The 21,894-nt window shown below is 33.5% G+C and overlaps 1 protein-coding gene across 1 annotated transcript in view; it reads left to right on the forward strand.

Moving 5' to 3' along the window:
* SLC9B1 (solute carrier family 9 member B1) overlaps positions 1–13,885 on the forward strand; it is a 66,814-nt gene extending 52,929 nt beyond the window's left edge. Inside the window, exons 8-13 of the mRNA XM_023531387.1 lie at positions 3,688–3,863; positions 7,409–7,515; positions 8,452–8,601; positions 11,410–11,518; positions 12,084–12,220; positions 13,673–13,885. Coding sequence (XP_023387155.1) covers positions 3,688–3,863; positions 7,409–7,515; positions 8,452–8,601; positions 11,410–11,518; positions 12,084–12,220; positions 13,673–13,885 — 892 coding nt within the window. The remainder of the gene's footprint in view (positions 1–3,687; positions 3,864–7,408; positions 7,516–8,451; positions 8,602–11,409; positions 11,519–12,083; positions 12,221–13,672) is intronic.
* The last annotated feature ends 8,009 nt before the right edge of the window (positions 13,886–21,894 follow it).

Below are 21,894 nucleotides of genomic sequence, written 5' to 3' on the forward strand. Positions count from 1 at the left end.
TCTTTTCTTTCTGAGGGTTTCAGTCTCCTTGCTCTGCTCATCTAGTTGTTCTTTCAATTCCTAAAATTGTTGATATGACTCATTTTGGAACTCACTGAGTTTTTTCAGAAGTACCGCCCTGAATTCTCTGTCATTTAAGTTGCATATTTCTATGTCTGTAAGCTTATATTCTGGAGATTTTTCTCTTTCTTTCTGAAATGCCTTATCACCTTGGTTGTTCATGGTGTTTAATGGAGTATTTCTCCACCTGGGCATTAGTGGAAGTGTATTCTGCTGTTTTTCCAGAAAGAAGTTTTATTATATAAAGGTCTCTCTTTAGCCTGCTGCGAAGAGAGCACTTTTCTTTTGGTTTCCAGTAGCTGGCGTCTAAGCCACTTGGATCCCTGCTTTATATAAAGCCTAATAATGCCTTGTTTATTTTCTTGTAGATATTTAATCATACTTGCTACTTTCAGTCTCAGTCCCTGTCAGTGTCAGCGACAGTCTCAGCAGTGTTTGCTCAGATTCCCCTGGGGCTCCATGGTGATCGGTCTCACAGGGTATAGGGGGAGGGGCCCTCTGGGTTGGGAGTTGGGGGCTGCAGCTCAGCCTCGGGGCCACTAAAAATCAACTGTTGTTTTTCTGCCGTCCATCTTCTCTGCCTTCTGCCCTGATGACTGGGCACTGCTGCCGGCCCGCTGCAGGGAGCTCACAGCTTTGCTAGGCAGGGCTGTTCAGGGAACTCGCCGCTCCTTCTCCCTTCCCCCTCCAACAGAGAGCTCTGGCAGCTCCAAGAGGCAGCTTCTTTGTTTCTCCCAGTCCACCTCCCAACATCTGGGGTTCTGACCTGTAGTAGCTCTTATGCATAGATCTCGTGCTCAGACGTGCTGGTGTGCAGATTGGGTGTTTTTTGTTGAGTTTTATATGTTCGGCTTATTGTTGTTTCAAGGGGAGAGATCTGAGACCATCTCTCACTCCTCCATGTTTCCTCTGTCTTTTATTTTAGATCTTTTCTTATATTAAATTTTTTTCCCGATGAGTTGCTCTTCTAGTTCTTTGAAAATTGATCAATGAATGATAAACCACACCCTTGATGTCTGAAAATTATTTTTGTATGGCTTAGTATTGAATTTCAAATTCAAAATTATTTCCTTCACACTTTAAAGATATCATTGTTATCTCTTTCCTTTAATTTTGCCCATTAGAAACCTCTTATCAAATTAATTTTTAATTTTTTAGGTAACCTAACTAATCTATTTTTTTATTCTGTTTGGAAGCTTGCTTTTCTGATTTTTTACAATAACTTCTTGCTATACAAAGTACATTCCATTGTGCTTACCCATCATATTCCATTCCCCTCCCTGAACAACAAGGGGCAATCAGGAGAAAACTCCTAACTTGTGGTTTCTCTCTCAGGAAAGAAAGAAAAACATGGAACACGTGTCCTACATTCTGGCTTTTCAAGGGGCTGCTCAAAGGACTGATTTCTATTTCAGCTGACTCATATTGCTGACAGAAGAGAGATTGGCACACTTTAGATGCCTGAGTTATGCTGAAAACAAAAGCAAGCCATGTGAGTTGCTATAGCTCCAGAGCTATTGCAGTACTGCAGATAGACACCTGGGGATGCTCCAGAGTAGAAAAAGGCAAAACTCTTCAGCTGGAAATAACACACTCAAGCCCAGAGAAGACACATCCAGAAAGCTTTGAGAAGCCCCCAGAATTTCGAGCTGGCTGATTGGTTAAGGTTTTCTCTAGAGAAAACTGTCTGTAAAGACTAGAGAGGTGGCTGTTTCTTCAAATATGCAAATTTCAGCAAAAAATAACAAGGTATACAAAGAAACAAAGAATCATGGCTCAATCAAAGGAACAAATAAAACTCCAGAAACCAACCCTAAACAAATGAAAATGTATGAATTACCAAACAATTCAAAGTAACTATCATAAAAATGCTCAATGAGCTAAAAGAGAACACAGATATCTAAAAGAAATCAGGAAAATGATTTATGAACAAAATGAGAATACCAACAAAGATATAGAATCTACAAAAAAAAAAAAAATGAATTCTTGAGCTGTAGTATACAATAACAAAATTGAAAAAAAAATGACTAGAGAGGATCAATAACAGGCTGTATCAATCAGAAAAAAGAATCAGTTAATTTTAATGCAGATTATTTGAAATTGAGTCAGAAGAGCAAAAAGAAAAACAAAAGAAAGTGAAGAGATCCTAAGGGACTTATGGGATACTCTTAAATGGAACAAACTACACATTATGGGAGTTCTAGGAGTAGAAGAGAGATAAATGCTCATAAAGCCTATCTGAAGAAATAATGCCCCAAAACTTACCAATTTAAGAAAGGAAATGGACATACAAATTTAAGACGTTTAAGAACTCCCACTAGAATAAACCAAAGACACCTACGCTGAATCATACTGTACTCAAGCTGTCAAGAATCACAGAGAGAATCTTGAAAGCATCAAGATAAAAAGAAGAGCTTCCATAAGATAACAATTGGATTTCTCAGCAGAAACCTTGCAGACCAGAATAGACTGGGATAATATATACAAAATGAAGGGGGCAGTGGCGGGGCGTGGGGGGGGCGGGGCGGGACTGCCAACCAAGAATACTATGTCTTGCAAAGCACATATATAAGCTTCATGACAATGAATTTAGCAGTGATTTCTTGGATATGGCACTGAAAACACAGGCAACAAAAGGAAAAATAGATAGATGGGACTGCATAAAACTTGAAAACTTCTGCACAGCAAAGGAAACACAAAGTCGAAAGGTAACACAGAATGGAAGAAAATAATTGCAAAACATATATCTGAAAGGAGATCAATATTCAGAACATATAAAGAATTCCTACAACTCAACAATAAAAAAAAAAAAAACGACTAAATAATGGTAAAGAACTTGAATAGACATTTCCCCAAAGAAGATATACAAATGGCCAACAAGCTTAAGAAAGTGCTCAACATCTGTAATCATTAGAGAAATGCAAATTAAAATCACTATGGATATCACGTCACACCCATTAGGATGGTCACTATCAAATAATAATAATAATAATAATAAACATAGTTGACACATGTGAAGAAATTGGAACCTTTGTGCACTACTGTTGAGAATAAAATGTGGAAAACAGTTTGGAGGTTCCTCAAAAAAACAAAAATAGAACTACCATAAAATCAGTAATACCACTTCTGGGTACATATCGAAAAGAATTGAAAGCAGAATTTCAAAGAGATATTTGCATACCCATGTTTATTACAGTATTATTCTCAATAGCCAAAAGATGGAAGCAGCCCAAATATCAAAAGTCCATTGACAGATGAATGGATAAAGAAAATGTGATGCGTATACATATATTTTATTCAGCTGTAAAAAAGAAGGAAATCCTGTCACATTCTATAATATGGATGAAACTTGATGGCATTATGCTGAGTGAAATAAGCCAGGACAAATACTGTATGATTCCAATTATATATCTAGAGTAGTCAAAATCATGGTAACAGAAAGTAGAATGGTAGTTGCCGGAGGCTGGGTGAGAGTAATTTTACCATCATTTAACGACATCACTCAAAAGCAGAATTTTTACACTTGAAGTTGTTGTAAGGGTTAATATATTTGTTGTAAATTTTAATATAAAACACTATTTGGTTAAAGGGATGCTTTAAAACTGGTTTTCAAAGTCTTTCTCTCAGTTTTGTACTAGGTGCTGTCTCTCCTGCTGTTGTTGTCCCTTCCATGCTACTTTTGCAGGACAAGGGGTATGGTATTGAGAAAGGCATTCCAACCTTACTAATAGCTGCTAGCAGTTTTGATGACATCCTGGCTATCACTGGATTCAATACATGTTTGGGCATAGTCTTCTCCTCAGGTAAACAAGAAAATACAATCACTGCCATATCATTCATAGCTTTGTTGTTGTTATTTCTTTAAGTAAGGTTTCTGGCTTCCTTCATTTATTAACCAAGACTTTATATATTTAACATCTTTTTATTCCTCATAGAAAGAGCATTCTAGATCAGGGAGGAAATTTCAATGTGTTAAGAAATCACTACTTACCACAAATGATTTCATTTTAATAACCATATATTTCAATTAATTTGATAACCCATATTATTACCATTTATCTGCTCATGTTGCTTTGGAATTTTATCACAGTTTTCAATAGAAAATTTTAAGCAGCAATATTAGTACTACTAATATATTTAATAGATATTTTCGAAATGTACCTTTTGGTACATCATTATAAATAACTGGTTGCTATATTATTAAGACAAATATATGGAGCGTGGACAACTGTGTGACTTTTTGGTAGTGGTGGGACAAGATCTTGCACCAATTCTGAATCTCAAGGTAATATTTGGTCTTGAACATCACTCTAAAGAAATTGTGAAAGTAAATATTTCCACATTGAGTAATGCTTTATTTATCTGCAGCATTTGATATTCAATCTTCCGTATTTTTGAGGCACCAAAATATTTTTAAGTTGAAAAGTAATATATATATATTTCTCTTAAAATCATAAGATACAAATAAAAAAGAAGAAAAATGGGGAAAGATAAAAATAAAATCTGCAATAGTCATAATAATTCTGAATCTTTTATGTAAATCCACATAGACTTTGGCTAGCTCTAGCTCCTGCCCTAGCTCTCTTTCTCCTTCTCTCCTTCTTCCTCTCTTTTTCTCTCTGCTCTCAATAGTCTTAAAATTACTGAACACTGACCATACTTTCTTATAACCTGAAGTTTTTTGCACTTAATTGTATATCGTAAACATGTTTCTCTTCAGTAAATATATTTCTATGACATTTTTAATGGTTGCATATTATTCAAGTGGCTACATCATAATTATTTAACTTGTTGAAAATGGAAGTTGACTCCAATATTTACTATTAAAATAATACTTGATTGAACATCTTATAGCTAAATAATTGTACCTAAACTTAATATTTTCTTAACCTTAAAAGTGTAATCGTTGAGCTAAAAAGTATATAGAGTTATAAGCTTTTTGAAACATAGTGCTACAATATCATGTCCTACCATGCTGCACTTTCTCTTTGCCCTTTTCAAAACTAGGTATTACTCATCTTGTTTTTTGCTAATTTGATGGATGGATAAAATGTGAGGCCTCTTTAAATGAAATACTTTGACTATTAGTGATGTTAATCAAATGTTTATGTTTGTTAGCCGTTGGTATTTTGGTATGTTTTATAAATTGGCTTTTCTTGAAATCTTTTGCCTACATCTTATAGGTGTGTTCATTTTTTCTTTTTGATTTGTCAAGATTCTTCATAAAATTGAGAATGATAACCCTTTATTTATATTCTTTAGTTTTCCCCACTTTTAATTTGACTTTTGACTGGTATCAGTCATTGTTTCAGAAAACATTTTTGTGCTCCTCTTCCATTGTACTGTGACAAACACTGAGAATAAACAGTGAACAACAATATTAGCTTTTATTGAGTAACTGCTTGGTACTTGCTCTGAGTGCCATAGATGTTTCCACTCATTTAGTAGTCACAATAGTGCTGTGCTCATTTTACAGATAAGGAAACTGAAGAACAGAGATTAAGTTACTTGCTCAGAGTCACAGATTCAATAAATAGGGGAATCAAGATACAAACCTGGCAGTCTGACCTTAGACTCATACTTTTAAGTACCATTCTATACTATCTTCCAACACAGCAGATGGAAAAGACCATGTAGCTCATGTTCCCAAGGAATTTATATTAAACAAATGTGATGAATATTACATGGTATAGGATGCTATGGAAACATGGTACAAGAAGCCAAACCTAATTTGAGGAAGACAGAAAAAGTGGAAAACCAAGCAGGCACAGTCTTAGAAAAATTCTCTTTGATCACATGACTATGTAAACTGTCACTTAAAATTTTAAGGACTTTCTTAAGGTTTATTTTATACATTGGATCTTTAATATACATATATTTTGGAATATGATAGATATCGAGATCTTATCTTCCAAGTCAATTGGCCCTTTTATCATTATAAAATGTACTTCTGTATCTCTTTTGACAGATTTTGTCTTAAGTATGACCACCCCTTGCTCTCTTTTAGTTACCATTTTCGTGGAATATCTTTTTCCATCCTTTTAGTAATAACAATCTATTTCAAAGTGATAACAACTTCAATTGCATACAAAAACTCTACTCCTTTACATCTCACCCTCCCCACTTTATGTTAATGTCTCAATTTTCATCTATTAACATAGTTTATAGTTATTTTTATGCTTTTATCTACAACAAAATGAAAAGTGACTTACTCACTACCATTACAGTATTATAGGATTCTTAATTCATCTATATATTTACCTTTACCGAAGGTTTATATTGTATGTTTTTGTGTTGCTGTCTAGTGTCCTTTTATTTCCACTTGAACAATTCTCTTTAACATTTCTTTTATAAGGCAAGTCTAGTGGTAATGAACTCCCTTGCCTTTTGTTTATCTGAGGAAGTCTTAATTTATCTTTCATTTTGAAGGCAATTTTATGAAATGGTATTCTTGGTTGGCAGTTTTTTCTTTCAACACTTTGAATATATCATCTCACCCTTTTCTGACCTGTACAGGTTTCTACTGTGAAATCCTAATAATCTTATGGGATCTCCCTTATACATGATGAGTTGCTTTTCTCTTGCTGCAACTTCTTAATTGGTTTGTAGAGTTTCATAAAGGCTTTTGGACTGTATATTATTGTTAAGTTGGATTGAGATTCAGGTACTTTCTATTCCACCATCTTGATATTGTCCCTCTCTATTTCTATTATTTTTCATGGAAAAATATTTCTAAATATATACACACACACCCTTTATTGAGCTAAACACATAAAGCATAACTAAACTTTTTTGTGACTCAGAATAATTTTTTATAATAAATTACCAATATGGATACATAAAATACATTGGAAGCTCAATTGACCCTAGAGTAGACCTAGGATTGACCCTGGAATAAATGTTTTCTTTATATTTTTGTTGTTAAATTATTCTTTTCTATGTTTAAATTGTTCGTTTCTTTGTCATAATAGTACATCAGAGAAGAAACATTGCCAGCAATGTGCTAGGTGCCAGAGGTACTCCTTTGTCAATCTCTGTTCATTCTTCTATCTCACCTGGTCTTTTAGGTTGGGTGTATAAGGGGAATACATTGTAACTTATTACTTCTTCATTTTCTGGCCTATTTATTCAATAAGTTGAATGCATATATTAAATTAAGAATACCTACTTAGTTTATCAAATAGATCTGCATGTTTTCACATTTGTTAATATTAAAGGTCCATTTTTGTCTATTTGTTCTATCAAATACATACTTTTCTTCATGAATCACCTAAGCTTGTTTTCTGATGTGCTGAATATTTAAAAATATTTCTCTCTGAATGTTTTTCCTCATTGTGTACCCTTACAGGAAATATGCTTCATAATGTCCTAACCTCTCTTCGGGATGTATTTATTGGTGTGCTGGTAGGAATTCTTTTGGGAATTTTCGTTCGATATTTTCCAAGTAAAGATCAGGTAAAAAAAAATTAATCAACTTTTAGAAGTATAGTATTAGATATTTCTTTGAAATTTTTGAACTTTTAGAAGATCCATGAAATAATAAATTTACTACTTAATTCTCTTTCCCCCAAAGTAGCCTCTATGTCTATTCTCTGCTTAAAACTAGCACAGTTGTGATTGATACAGGTCAATGGCCTTATGTGAAGTCTCTGCTTCTTGATTTGGCAAATAAGGAATATCAGAGAAATGTACTTAATTCAGAGTATCCTCTCCATTTCAACCCAACCCTTTCTTCACTAAGTCGTCTATTGACTTCTGACTGTTTTCCCTAATCTTCTTTACCTCACACTTTTTCTCGAACATTTTGAGGGAGATAGATTCCCATCTATCACTGTATGTTTTCTGAGTTAAATTCACTCCCACTTCCTTTGACTAAGGCAACACTATTGAACTCGACCCTTTCCTGCCCTAAAGAATATGCTATTAATCTTGTATTTTTGTAACTTCCATCTTGATTTGCCTGTAACGATTGTTTTAGCTAAAGAAATATTTAGAAATTTATTTTTAAGAATTCATTGGGTATGTTATACAGAACTACAAGTTATATGGATCTCTTTTCTTTCTTTCACTTTTAGTTAAAATATTGTAACCATTTTACTGACATTAGTATCAGAGATGTGGAAGAAGATAAAACTTAATAATTACAAATTTTGTCACTTGGTACCAGTCTGCTAAAATATTTGGTGAGGAAGAAAGTCAAAATTTTAGACATTATTTAATATAACCAAGTCTGCTAAAATATTTGGTGAAGAAGAAAGTCAAAATTTTAAACATTATTTAATATAACATATAGACACATGGTATCAAAGGTCAATAATTAATCATAACTAATGTACATGTTGTATTATATATTTGATGTAAATTAATTTCTAAATACTTATCTAATTCTAGAGAAATCTTCCATTGAAGAGAGCATTACTTGTTTTGAGTTTGTGTGTTTCTGCTGTCTTAGGCAGCCAGCGTATTGGTATGCACGGAGCTGGAGGGTTATGCACACTAATGACGTCTTTCATTGGAGGAAAGAAGTGGTCCAAAGATAAGGTGAATATTTTTAATACACCATGTTTTAAAGATAAAATAGCTGCTTTTTTTTTTTTTTTACATCTATAATGGACATTTAGGAAACATCCTCATTCTAGTTGGAAGATGTTCCAGAATTTTGTGTCTTCGAGGAAGTATACAAATCAATAAAGGAATAAAGTATTTAGTAAAAGGACCTGGACACATACCGAAATGCAAACAGGACTTGAGTTATCAAATCAGGCCTCTTTCCCCCCCACAAAAAAATTTTCTGTAATATGATTATATAACTTTTATTGATTTAATTATTTTTTCATTAAATTTTTGGTTATACAGTTAATACATTAAAACATGCTCATAAAAGATTAAAACAATACAATAAGTCCACATATAGAATAAAATGTAAAAGACTCCTTTTCCCCACCACTCCCAAATATCAAACCCCTCTTCCCAGAATTAATCATTTTCTCAAATCAGTACTCTATTTGTAGACATTTAGATCATTTTCATTTTTGTTATTACAAACAGTGCTGCCATGAACAGTCTTGTTCATGTGTCTTTTTGTAAATGCATAAGTAGGACTAGATACCCAGAACTGGAATTGCTGAATTTAGAAATGGTACGTATCTATTTGGTGAGTACTGCCAAATTATTCTTTTTAAAAGATTTTATTTACACTATTTACTAACAACAGTGTAGAACAGTCCCTAATATCTCAAACCATCAACAATCCTGGATATTATCACTAGGTCTTTTTTTATAATATCATGAGTAAGAAACTATATAACATTATCAATGGAATATTACTCAGCCATAAAAAAAAGAATAAAATCTTGCCGTTGTGACAAAATGAATGAACGTAGAAAGTACTATGCTAACTTAAATAAATGAGACAGAGAAAGGCAGATATTGTATGATTTCATTTATATGTGTAATCTAAAAAAAACAAACAAAATAAAATAAGAATAGACTCATAGATATAGAGAACAAACTGATGGTTGTCAGAGGGGAATGGGATGGGGGGCACATCACTGGGGAAGTAGTCAAAATAAGTCACAGTGTTGTAATATACAGCACAGGAGATATAGTCAATTGTATTATAGTGATTTTTTTCATGATATCTTTTGCATGGAAGTAAAATTTCCTGTAGTCAAACCTGTCAGTTTTTCCTTTTTGGTTTTGATTCAGTATCTTGTTTCAGAAGGATTTCTTCACTCAAGATTATAAGATTATAAACATTATAATATCCTCTGTATTATCGTCTAATACTTTGGTGTTTTTTCTTTGCTTTGCTTTTATGTTTAGTTCTATAATCCATCTGGAAGTTATTTTTATGAATGCTCTGAGATAGAGATGTATATGTATGTGTGTTTATATATATAGGTATTCAGACATACATATATACATACATATAATAGATATATATGTGGATATAAATTAGATAATTAACCTTTGCCAAATTATTTATTGACTAACCCATTAATTATTCAGTGATCTTTAAATGCTGCTTTTAACATGGTCTAAACTCACATATATCTAAGTTCATTTCTGGAATCGATTTAATCCTACTTGTGTATTCCTATGCCAATACCACTGTATTTTAAATCTATTCTAAATCAAAAGTCATAGTTTTAAGTCTCAAAACTAACATAGAATATTTCATCTCATTGTACTTATTTTAAAAGTATTTATTGGCTGTTCCTGCCCATATTCTTTCTTAGATAAATTTTAGAATCAGCTTGAGAAGTTGTGTACCCAAAAATCATACTGGCATTTTGTTTAATATTCCAATAAAATCATAATTATGAAAGACAGTAAAGGGTTAATAATAAATTACAATTAGATAAATAAAATGAAAACTACTAGAATTCTTTTTATATGATAAAGGAAATCAAACAGTAAAAACTAGACTTTAAAGATTAAAAGTAAAAAAGAGGATAATGTGCTATAAACAAAGAAGAATAACATTGTTTTTTCTTTGTTTTTTCCTTTTTTAAACTTTACTCTTATAAATGGCAATCAGAAAACCCAGACATAAGGGGTATAGTATTAAAATAGTTTATGCCCCAAATAAAAGATATCAAAGTTTTATAAAAATGATAAGCCCAAACTGAGGCTAAAATTACTTCACCCAAGTTCCTGGGAAAGAATCAGTGCACTGCTATGTCCACAGTGGTCTTTTGCTGTAAGCACATCACTGGGGAAGTAGTCAAGAGAGAGATTTCTTCCCAGAAAGAGAAGCCTATTGGCAACCAAACAAGAATCTGTTATATGTTTTTGATTTACTTTTAAGGAAAAAATGACTTTGAAGTTTTCAACATGAATGAGTACTTTCAAAACAGTCCTAACAAGATTACCAGAAATTTTTTTCCTATTAATATAGGATATATCAGCATTTCCTTTCATGGGATTGGGTTCCACAATAATTATTAGTAGAGACTGTCTTCCCATCACCCTTCTGAGAGCCGAAATGTTTGCTTGATCTTGAGTTTGTTCTCATCCGGCATGATGTACCTCTGTCTCTGTTCCATTTCCTTACAAACAAAGGCTACACCTCTAGCTGAACCATCAGAACATGTCTGCATCTCTCCAAAGACCTTACTTGTTCCACGACGAAATGACCAAGTATTTTTACTTTATAGCTTTGTAGATTTAATCAAATTCTACCTAAGTGTTAGAATTAACTAATTCAATTAATTTTTATTGTTTTAACATTTCTCTTACTAATAAAACATCTTACACTTATCTATTAAGAGAGATTTTAAATTTCTGAAATGCAATTATTTTTATGTGCCGCAGTAACTAAAAATGTATTACTCCCTTCTACAGATTAAAGTCCAAAAAATTATTACAACTGCATGGAATATTTTTCAACCTCTTCTTTTTGGTTTGGTTGGATTAGAAGTATCTGTTGCAGCTCTTAAATCAAATGCTATTGGTAAGAATGAATAGAGGCTATATATATACATATACATACATACATGATTTGAAAATATTTAAGAAAACTATGAATAATTTTATTTTTATTTACAATATGTCTTTGAATGCTACAAGGACCTCCTTCAGAAACTCATGTAAACACAGTAACATACATTAGTTCTTCCTTACCCTGGGTGCTCTTTGTTACCAAAGGCAGTCTTATATCCTCCCTGAGTGGCCTGAGGAAATGGAGATTAGAATTCTTTTCTGAGGGGAAATATTAGATACCATCAGCACCTTTTGAATACTTTCATTTATAGTAAAAGTTCAGAGTTTATTAGCTCAGAATTAAATAAATGTAATCTAGCTTATTTTTCATGGTACCCCTACCATCAGATAACTCTTGCTCTTTACAAAGAAGCCTCAACCATATTTCTATTTTTATGATTATCATTTTTGCTTAAAAAATAAAGACAGAAAGAGTCAATAGCCTTAAAAATGTTTTCAACACTTTTACAAATCATATCTCTAGGCATAAAGAACCACTTCTTCCCAAATATTTTGTTTGTTTTTATCTGTTGTAGGCGTTTTTGTTGCTGCCTTGAGTTTGGCATTATCGATTCGAATTTCTTTTACATTTTTATTGATGTGTTTTTCCGGTTTTAGTTTTAAAGAGAAAATATTTATTGCTCTAGCATGGATGCCCAAAGCTACAGTCCAGGTAAGAACATATTAAGTCATACTAATAATTTTAATATTGATTTTTTAAATTTCTAAATGAAAAATGTTCAATCACAAAACATAGACTATTAGCCTTACTTTTAAAATGCTTGATCATAACTACTCATTAAAATTAATGTAATCTTTTTTAAAAATCTTAAAATTTGTCTTAAAAGTAATTTTTCTGAAATTAAAAAGTGTACTTTTAATGACGAATACTTCTTAAACTTAAGAAAACATTTTTTCCATTGTCCTAAATATAAAATAAGAGTATATCTGAAAATTGGAATTTGGGCATTTTGCTAAATGTTATATTTTAAAGTAGAGAAACATTGATTCTTTTTAAAATATCTCTTTTCTACCTGTGCCACCCACTCCACCACACATGAATGCACATATTTTTAATTATACATTTAATTTGTATGACTATTTGATTAATGACTGAATCTCCCCCACTAGGTCACATAGGAAGGATAGGAACCATGTCTGTTTTGGTTTCCTTTTTTCATTATTTTTTCCCTGGCACTTAACACAGTGACTGGCAAGCAGGACGTACACAATAAATAAGCATTGCATGCCTACAAGAATGAATGATGAATGAATAAATAAATGAATGAATGGGAGACCTTGTAGTTTTGGCCCCCAATTCAATGATATTCTTATCCAACTAAAAAAGGTATTGCTACATACTGTTCGACTATTTAACCTGGCAGTGTAATGTCTTGATTCCCTGAGATTCTTTTCTCTTTTGTTATTCCCAAACAAAAGCTTGTGAACTTCCATACAACGGAATTCTCTATATGTCATGGTTAGAAAGCAGGTATATGGGGGTAGACTGCCTGTTTTGAATACCCTGTTACTTGCCTATAACCTTAGGCAAGTGACTTGATCATCTCTCAGTGTCCAGTTTGTAGATTCCAAACCTCTTGTCAGTTTTACTATATCACACTGCCTCCCAAGTAGGATGAACAAAGAGAAGATGATCAACAAAGTCCTAGTGAACCATAAGAAACCTTAGTATTTTGTGTTGTGTTGTCTGTTGCAGCCAAGAACCTAGTGGTACGTGGTAAAGGCAAATAAGCAAAACCTTGGTTCAGTTAGAACTCGAGATTCTGAGAGTAATGTGAACACTCAAAAAACATATATACTGAAACAGGGGAAAGCTGAAATGCAGAATACAAAATCAGCCCCAAAATGTCTACACACCGATTTGTCATTATTTCACTCTTCCTACAGATATATTTGCTAGAAAGAACATAGCATTGATGAGTAACTCATGAAAATTCCTCAGCACTTTTAAGTCTTGCCTGTTTTCTAGTTGTCTAGTACTGTTTGCTTGTTTGTTTGTTTGTTTGTTTGTTTGTTTAACAGAGCCATTTACTTTTATTATATTTTAACTCTTTAACATTTTTCATTATGCCTCATCTTCCCCCACCACCCCACCCAAATGCAGGCTGTATTAGGTCCTCTGGCTCTAGAAACAGCAAGACTCACAGCACCCCACTTGGAACCATATTCGAAGGATGTGATGACCCTAGCATTTTTAGCCATCTTGATCACAGCTCCAAATGGAGCTCTAATTATTGGCATACTGGGGCCCAAAGTACTTACACGCCATGATCCAAGCAAAATAAAATTGGAATTGACAGGAATAAACTTTCATTAAAAAGATCATTTGCCATCACCTGCCTGCTTCTTTTAATGAATTATCTTCCATGAAAGAAAAGTTAAAAGGTACAAATATGTGAAGACTACATAGAACCAAGGATTTAATAAATATGTGATTTGACTACAGAGCTTTCCTATGATTTTTTATTGCAGAGTTAATTTAATAAAAACAATATAATGTCCTACCTAGTACTTACATATTTCAAGAACAAAGTAAATCTGTAAATACCTTAAGAAAGTTAAAGTAATCCATCAGGCTAAAATTGCTGCCCTAGAGCAAACTAAGCACCTCTCACAGTTGCTCTCTGCTCAAATAACCCTTTGAACTTCAGTGGCCTCACTGACTGCATCGTCATCATTTCCTGTCCTCCCACCAACAGGTCTCTAACAGCTCTACTGTATATCATCAGCTCATCTCAAATTTTCTTTTTCTTTCACTGACAACATATTACCTAACATTCTGTTGGCAACAATTAATATAAATTCCAATCAAGTAGTCATTGGTTGTGCACTGCCCTCAAGGAGGGAGTGTCATTTGGGGTACACAGTTCCTTTTGTCTAAAGGCACTTCCTATAGAGGGACTTCGTTGGAAGCCCTCAACAGACAACACTCGAAGCTGGCAGGGCAATGAGTGCCTCAGTTCTGAAAGAGGGATCTGGGCAACACAGCACAGAATGCACTACTGTTCACCCCTGGTGCCATTTAGATCTGTTGCTTCATATAATTTCACTGCATCTAGGAAAAGCTCCTCCAGGATTCTAGGTGGTTTCTCATGCTGGGGAAATTTATGAAAGAACACTAATAGAATGAGTTACAGTGTGCTGACTGTAAAATTACTGCCTGGCTATGGCCCATGGGAACATAGGCCATCACCCATGGGAACATAATGCTCTAACAATAAGCTTTCTGCTTCTGTACCGCTCCCCCCCCGCCCCCCCTCCCCTGCTTGCACAACCGACCTGTGGGTTAACAGTTAGTAAAAAGAAGAAAAATAGACTTGTGTGTTCAAAGAGGATGAAGAATGGGATTTAGGGCTTAAAAACCCTGTACCTCTACATTTCAGGGCTGCTTAATTTGGGGTCTGCGTACCCCTGGCAGACCCAGCTGGCTGAATAAAGCCTATAACTCACTGATTTCTGGTGGTCCGTGTGTCTATTGGGGGCTGGCGGCTACAACAACCCTTTAGCTCTGCAGCTGTCTTCCACCCTCAAATGATCATCTCTCTCCTCTACTGTCCACGTGCTGTCTGTTCTACATTCCTCTCACCCTCAGCTTGCACCTCTGCTGGTCTCGGTCACTTACCTGGTGGAGTGACCCAGATCATCATCCCTGAGATGTCTTGAGCCATTCTTCCTCCACTGAATGTAAGCTGCCATGCTCAATCGTGACTACTACACTTGCCTACTTAAATAGAGCCATCAAAATTGAACAAGAGATTACCTTGAGATCTCCCAGTAGATCACTTGGGTGCCAGACACATTCTTCTCTGCTTCCATCTTGTAACAGCATGGAATTACAGCCACTGATTTTTTATCTCTATAAGTTTGCTATCTAAATGAAATTTTTACTATCATTTAATTTGGTTTTATTTCTTTGGGGGGTATATTATTAGGTATCTATAATTTTAGAATTGGTGTATCTCCTTGGTGAATTTTTACTTTTGTTATTTTTATGTCATCTAAGAGGTTTAAGTTTGAGCATTTTGTGACTAATCAAGGAAAAAGATATGGCCATGAGGTGGCACTAGCTCACAAGCTCTATTTGGATGATACTTTGACGAGTTTATATGTTGGAGAAGGCTCTAACAACATGAGACCATCCAGCGGCCTAAGGCTTGGGGGCCATCATCCCGAGGGGGAGGAAGGCAAGGGAACTCTCGGAGGAGACAAGGGGTTTTTGTGTCTAGGAGGCTTATGTATGATGTTACACAGCAGCTTGGCAGGGAGTCTTTGGGTCAGACAATTCCAAAGGGTAGCAGCAGCTTAGAATCTTTATAGCCCAAGCCTTGTTTTATCTGTGGCAAACAGATTTTGGACAGTTTCACTGAGTATGGAAAGCAAGCAAGCTTTATATGGCTAAGAGTCTGCTTGTTCGGGCTATATTTAAAACAACTGGATGTGTAACATTTTGGTTTGGTGCCAGTGGTATTTTGAGCTAATGCATCTAAGCCTCCTGTGAAGAAATAAGCAACCCCGGGGGCTAATATACAGAGGCTATCTTTGCCTCATACACATAACATGTAGTGACTATCCCTTTTTTTGCTTACCATTGTTTATTGTTATACTCATTTTTTAAAATTTGTTTTTATTGGTATTTTGGCAAAGTTTTCCTTTATTGTAGTCTGCTACTTATTTATTATTCAAACTGCTCTAATAGAGATTTTACTTCATTCTTTACTCCCACTGAATTAAAACTGCTCTCAATAAGGTCATCAATGACCTTCATGTTATTAAATCCAATTAACGTTATAAACTTTCTTACTGTGTCAACATGTTTAATTTATCTAATTTCCAAATGAGAGATCATACATGGAATTTAGTATTTTGATTTCCTTTTGGTTTGCTTACTCTCATTTCTTTCTTGTCTCCTCTCTTCCATCCAAATTCCCATCTTTATTCTACCTACCCTCTATAGACATATGATATCATCTTCATTAGAATATATCACTCCTATTTTTCTCCATGCTCATAAAACTATATGCAAACATATGTACATACACACATAGTATGTACACACACACAACCCAAAATAAGAGTGTGTATATGTGTATATATACATATATATATACACATATACACACACATATATATATATATACACACACACATACACACAGAGATGGTATTTAACATGCCATGGTGCATCTTGCTTTTATCAGTACTGCATAGAAATACTGAGTCAATATGGCTCTAATTTGTATTTTCCACTAAGATCATTTAAAAAGTGCATATATTCATGTGCAGAGCCAGAGGGATGGTAGAGTACTCAGGAGGAGGGGATAGTTTCATAAAATGCATAAATGACTAACCAATATACTGTATGCTTGAAACTGATAATAAAATGCTTAAAAATATCTATAGGTAAAAAAATACATGTATTCATACCTACTGACTTTATTTCTATAAGATTTCTGTGACAATATGTTTTTTTGCAAATGTTACCAAATTATTTCCCAAACAATTTGTAACAATCCATATTTCTCACCACTGTGGAGGAAAACAGGGCTCTGTAATACGCCTAAGAGAAAGTAAGCTCACAGAGTGACCTGATCTCAAATTTCTAACTGTTCAGGCCTTGATGGATAGTCACACCCCAGGCCTATAAAGGGTTTATCTCCACCCTGTCCATTGTTTTTGTGCATCTAGGGTAACATACCTTTGAAATGCCTCTTTATCAAACCCCTTGGAAGCATAACCGTTACCTTTAAGATAGTACATAATCTTGTTAACTATTCTGTAATCCAATCTCCACCTTTCTTTCTCCCACATTCAGATAATCTTTATTACATTCCCTCCTTAATTTCAAAAGTGTAAAAGAAACTGCTAAATTGTCATTCTCCAGAGCATTTAAGATCTTGCTTCCCGGCATTTTCATCAGTTTGGCTCAAATAAACACTTACGAAAAAAATTCTCTACAGGTTTCTTATGTCAACACTGTCCATTCTTACGTGTATGTACAATATGTATTATCATTATATATTACATAATACACATTAGTATGTTATAGATGTTAACTCTTCGTCTGAAACCCACACTGCAATTTCCCCCCTATTTATTACATATTATTGATATTTGACTTCATTTATCTCTTTTGTTACATATTAATTTTTGCCACATAAGTTTTCCCTGACTTTAGTCTCCTATTTTCTCTTCTCCTACACCATCCCCCCTCACTCTCTAAAATGATTTTTAAAATTATTTTTAAATAATTTTTAAAATTTAAAAAATTTTAAATATTTTAAAAATAACTTTGTGTCATATCAAATCCTTTCGTGCAAACTGGAAATCCAATTTTACTTTCTCTTCAAATTAAACATACTTGTCATATATTAAAGTTTCATTTATATCTAGAGTCTCAATTCTTTTTCTATCAATCTTGCTTATTCTTATTTAATGCAATTTTTTCTCATGTTAATTGACGTGATTCCAATGGCTTTATAGTATGTGCTAATATCTGGTAAAGTTCTCAATAGTCTTTTTTGTAAAATTTTCTGACTAGTGTTCTATATCAATCTTAAGGTAATTTAATACAATTTTAAAATGCTCTTGATTCTAATGCGAATCTTATTAAATTTATATATTAGTTTTGAGATTTATATTTTTACAATAGTATTTTTTCATGTGTTTAAATCCTGTTCAATTGCTTTTGGCAACATTTGTAGTTTTTTTTTCTTATGGGTCTTGTACCTCTCTTAGTAAATTTATTTTACTATTATTTATTATATTTATCTTTTGCTATTGTGAATGCAATATTTTTTCCCATTTCAAGGTGCTTATTGCTATTAAAACTTGTATATTCATCTTGTTTCCAAAAATCTTACTAAAATCCCCCTTTAATTCTGTTTTTCCTGAACTCTATGGTTTTCTAGATATATAATCATATCGACAAAAGGTTTTCTATTTTCCTATATTTTTACTATTTCATTTTTTTATCTTGTCAGTCGCTGGATCCTCCAAGATAATCTTTAATATTAAGTAATGACAGCCTGATTTTAATTGAAAAAGTTTAAGATTTTCAACGCTTTTATACTTTTTATAACTAACCTTCATTGTGTTGTTTCCTTCGATTTGTTTTATGCAAGAATCTTCATTACAAATGACTTTTGAATCTTAGCAATAGCTCTTTTAGCATCTATTGATATTTTCTTTTTTATTAATTTATGTAATTGTGTTGATAGATTTACTGAAATCAAAACTCTTGAATTCTTACAAGACAATCCTCTTTGCCATAGTATGTTAGCCTTGTTTCTTTTTTACAGTGCTGCATTTTTATTTAGTATTTTCATCCATATGTGTAAGATTGGTCTACGGTTTTTTTTTTCTTCTTGTGTTTATCAGGGTTTGTTTGTTTTAACATTTTATTTATTTAACATTTTATTTTCCCCCTCCCCCCTCCGCCCTCTGGTTAACCCCTAGCCCATTGTCCATGTCCATGAGTCTCTGTTTGTCCTGTTCATTTGTTGCTTTTAAGTTTATATCCCACATATAAGTGATATCATGTGATTTTCAACCTTTTCTGTCTGGCTTATTTCACTTAGTATGATTATTTCAAGGTCCATCCATGTTGTTGCAAATTGCAGTATTTCTTCTGTTCTTACGGCTGAGTAATATTCCATTGTATATATGTACCACAGCCTCTTTAGCCAATCATCTATCATAGGACACTTCAGTTGCTTCCATGTCCTGGCCACTGTGAATAATGCTGCTATGAACATCGGTGTGCAAATATCTTTTCGGATATGAGTTTTCAAGTCTTTGGGGTAAATACCCAGTAGAGGGATTGCTGGATCATTATCATGTTTTTATACTAATTTATACTAGTCATATAAAATAAATTGGTGAGATTTTCCCTTTTTAACATTTCGGATAATTTAAAGAACATTGGAATCTTTCTTGCAACCCTAGCACTTTTTTATATTATGGATTTTAAAATATTGCTTTTCTATTATTTGATAATTGTTCTATTAGCATTTTAAATTTCACCTTGGATTACTTCCATTTATGTTTTCCTAGGAAATTATGCATTTCCTCTAGATTTTCTAGTATGTTGCTATACAGTTGCATGCAGCATTTTAAAGCGACCTTTTCTCTATCTTATTTTACTACTTGGCAGCATTCAATGTTGTTGAGAACTTTGTGCTTCCAAGTTTTGAGTTTCTTAAATTTGTTCAATGGGTGTTGTTAGTGTGATAATGCAGTGGACTGCATGATGGATACTAATAGAAAATTCCAAGAAATATGAAATTTTAGTGAATTGTTTTTTGACATTTTTATTTTCTCACTAGCACAGGGTTCATCTCTGTAAACATGCAATTTATTACCCTTCCCCTTTTCTATATTATTTTGGAAAATTACAGTCTTATAATAGAGATCAGGAATTTGTTAACATTGTGGCTGATATATTTGACAACAGTGTTCTATGAGAAAAGTCACAGATATACTTTTTGTAAATGAAGAATCAAGCATTTAAACCAAAGGAAAGTTAGTGATGTCATCTCTGACTGAAAGGCATAACTATGCCTCTTTGAACAGATTTCAGTGTCCTTCAAGAGCATCTCATAAAATTGCATAATTGCCAATAATATGGACTATCTTTTTTTTATTAAAATAATGTGGCCCAGGGGTTGGGGACCCCTACCACATAGTACTTGATTTAAATTCATCATCAAACACCACCTATATAATTTGATTATATTAATGCGCTTAGAAACTGTGATGTGCAGGATCCTATATTAAATGGTCTCAAGCTGCTATGCTTTTAATATTCACATCAATTTTTTTGTTCCCTCCCCTGCCTCTAGCAAGACCCTGTAGATACTTGTTTGTTCAGAAGTAGAAATCTGATAACCAAAGTTTTCACAATCAGGTGTGAAGTAAGAAGCAGCAGATTCTGAAGATGCAGATCTGAGGCACTCAACTCTGAATAAGGTACATGTGTATTCTTAACATCTCTCTTGGTCTTCTCCAGATTGATGATGCTGCCACAACTGAATTCTAAATGAATAAAGTGCAATTAGGTCTTTCTGGTAGATAACAAAATATCCACCATAATTTAAGAACTCTGTTGAACAGTAGTTTTGAGAGAGTAAAACTTTCTTTCCAGAGAAAGACTCTAATAGCATGTTTCTAATGGAAGACTATATAAGGTAGAACTATATAGATCAGCAGCTGGCTTAATTAGCTTTGTATAAACTTATTAACACATTAAGTTACAAAATACAAAGCAATTTAATGAATCATCATATGAGGCATTGAATTCAAAGCTGAATTGTAACATGCTTTTCATAATACAACTTGCTTAATTATCCATATGAATGAATCATTAATACCACAAGCCTGATCAAGAGTTTTGGGTACCAATTTATGTAATGGTGGCACTCATTTGCTTAGTAAGGCAATGAGTAGCTCCCTGGGTAAAATGCAGTCCTCAAAACAATTATGTGACACAGTAACAACAGGGATGTTTCTTGAAGGTTTTAGAAACCCAGGATATGTATTTCAAGAGCCATCTTCCATTGTATTAATTCAGATGCAGTTGGTTATTAGATGTCTGTTTTTTAAAGACATGGAATTCTGTGTATTTCCATGAGGAAGTGACAACTGATCATAATGCATAATGCTATTAAAACAACAGCTTGCTATCAGCCTAAGCTTCTGAAAAATTTACATAGGTGGGAAAAATATTTGGATACAACTCTTTAACATACTTAAACAATTGAAAATATGGAGGGAAAAATTTATTCTGAGAGTATACCTTTTTGCTTTTGACAAAATTTAAAGCTAATAATTTTATTTTAGACTCCACATTTTTAGGAAATTTTCCCTTCTGTGAAATCTAAGTATGGGAACCATTAGGATGTGTATAAACATGTTGTGAGTTGCAGTGAATGATTTTTTCTAAAAAAGCACATCATGACCACAGACCAGGCTATTCAAACTTTCAGTGAGGAAGATTTTTCCCAGCCTTGTGATCAACCGTGGAAAAGTAACTGGTTAATTGGACAGTGAAGCCCCTTAAGGATGTTGAAGAAAAGGTCTCAGGAAAAAATACTCAGAGCCAAAGTGAGAGCAATGTTATACTCGTCCCTCTTCTCATGGTTGAGAGGAAAGAGCAACCATTTCAGACATACGACTTGTAAAATTTCTCAAAATACCCACTACATTTCTAACTAACTTTAAAATTCTTGCTGTTGGTCATGAGAAAGTCAAGATCATACAACAGAACCTGTTGACATAACATGTAATAAATTAAAATTCCAGGTACCATGCTTAGTGCAGGGTCTGGTA

Source organism: Pteropus vampyrus, unplaced genomic scaffold (genome assembly GCF_000151845.1).
Source record: "Pteropus vampyrus isolate Shadow unplaced genomic scaffold, Pvam_2.0 Scaffold67, whole genome shotgun sequence".
In the NCBI taxonomy this organism is placed as follows: Eukaryota; Metazoa; Chordata; class Mammalia; order Chiroptera; family Pteropodidae; genus Pteropus; species Pteropus vampyrus.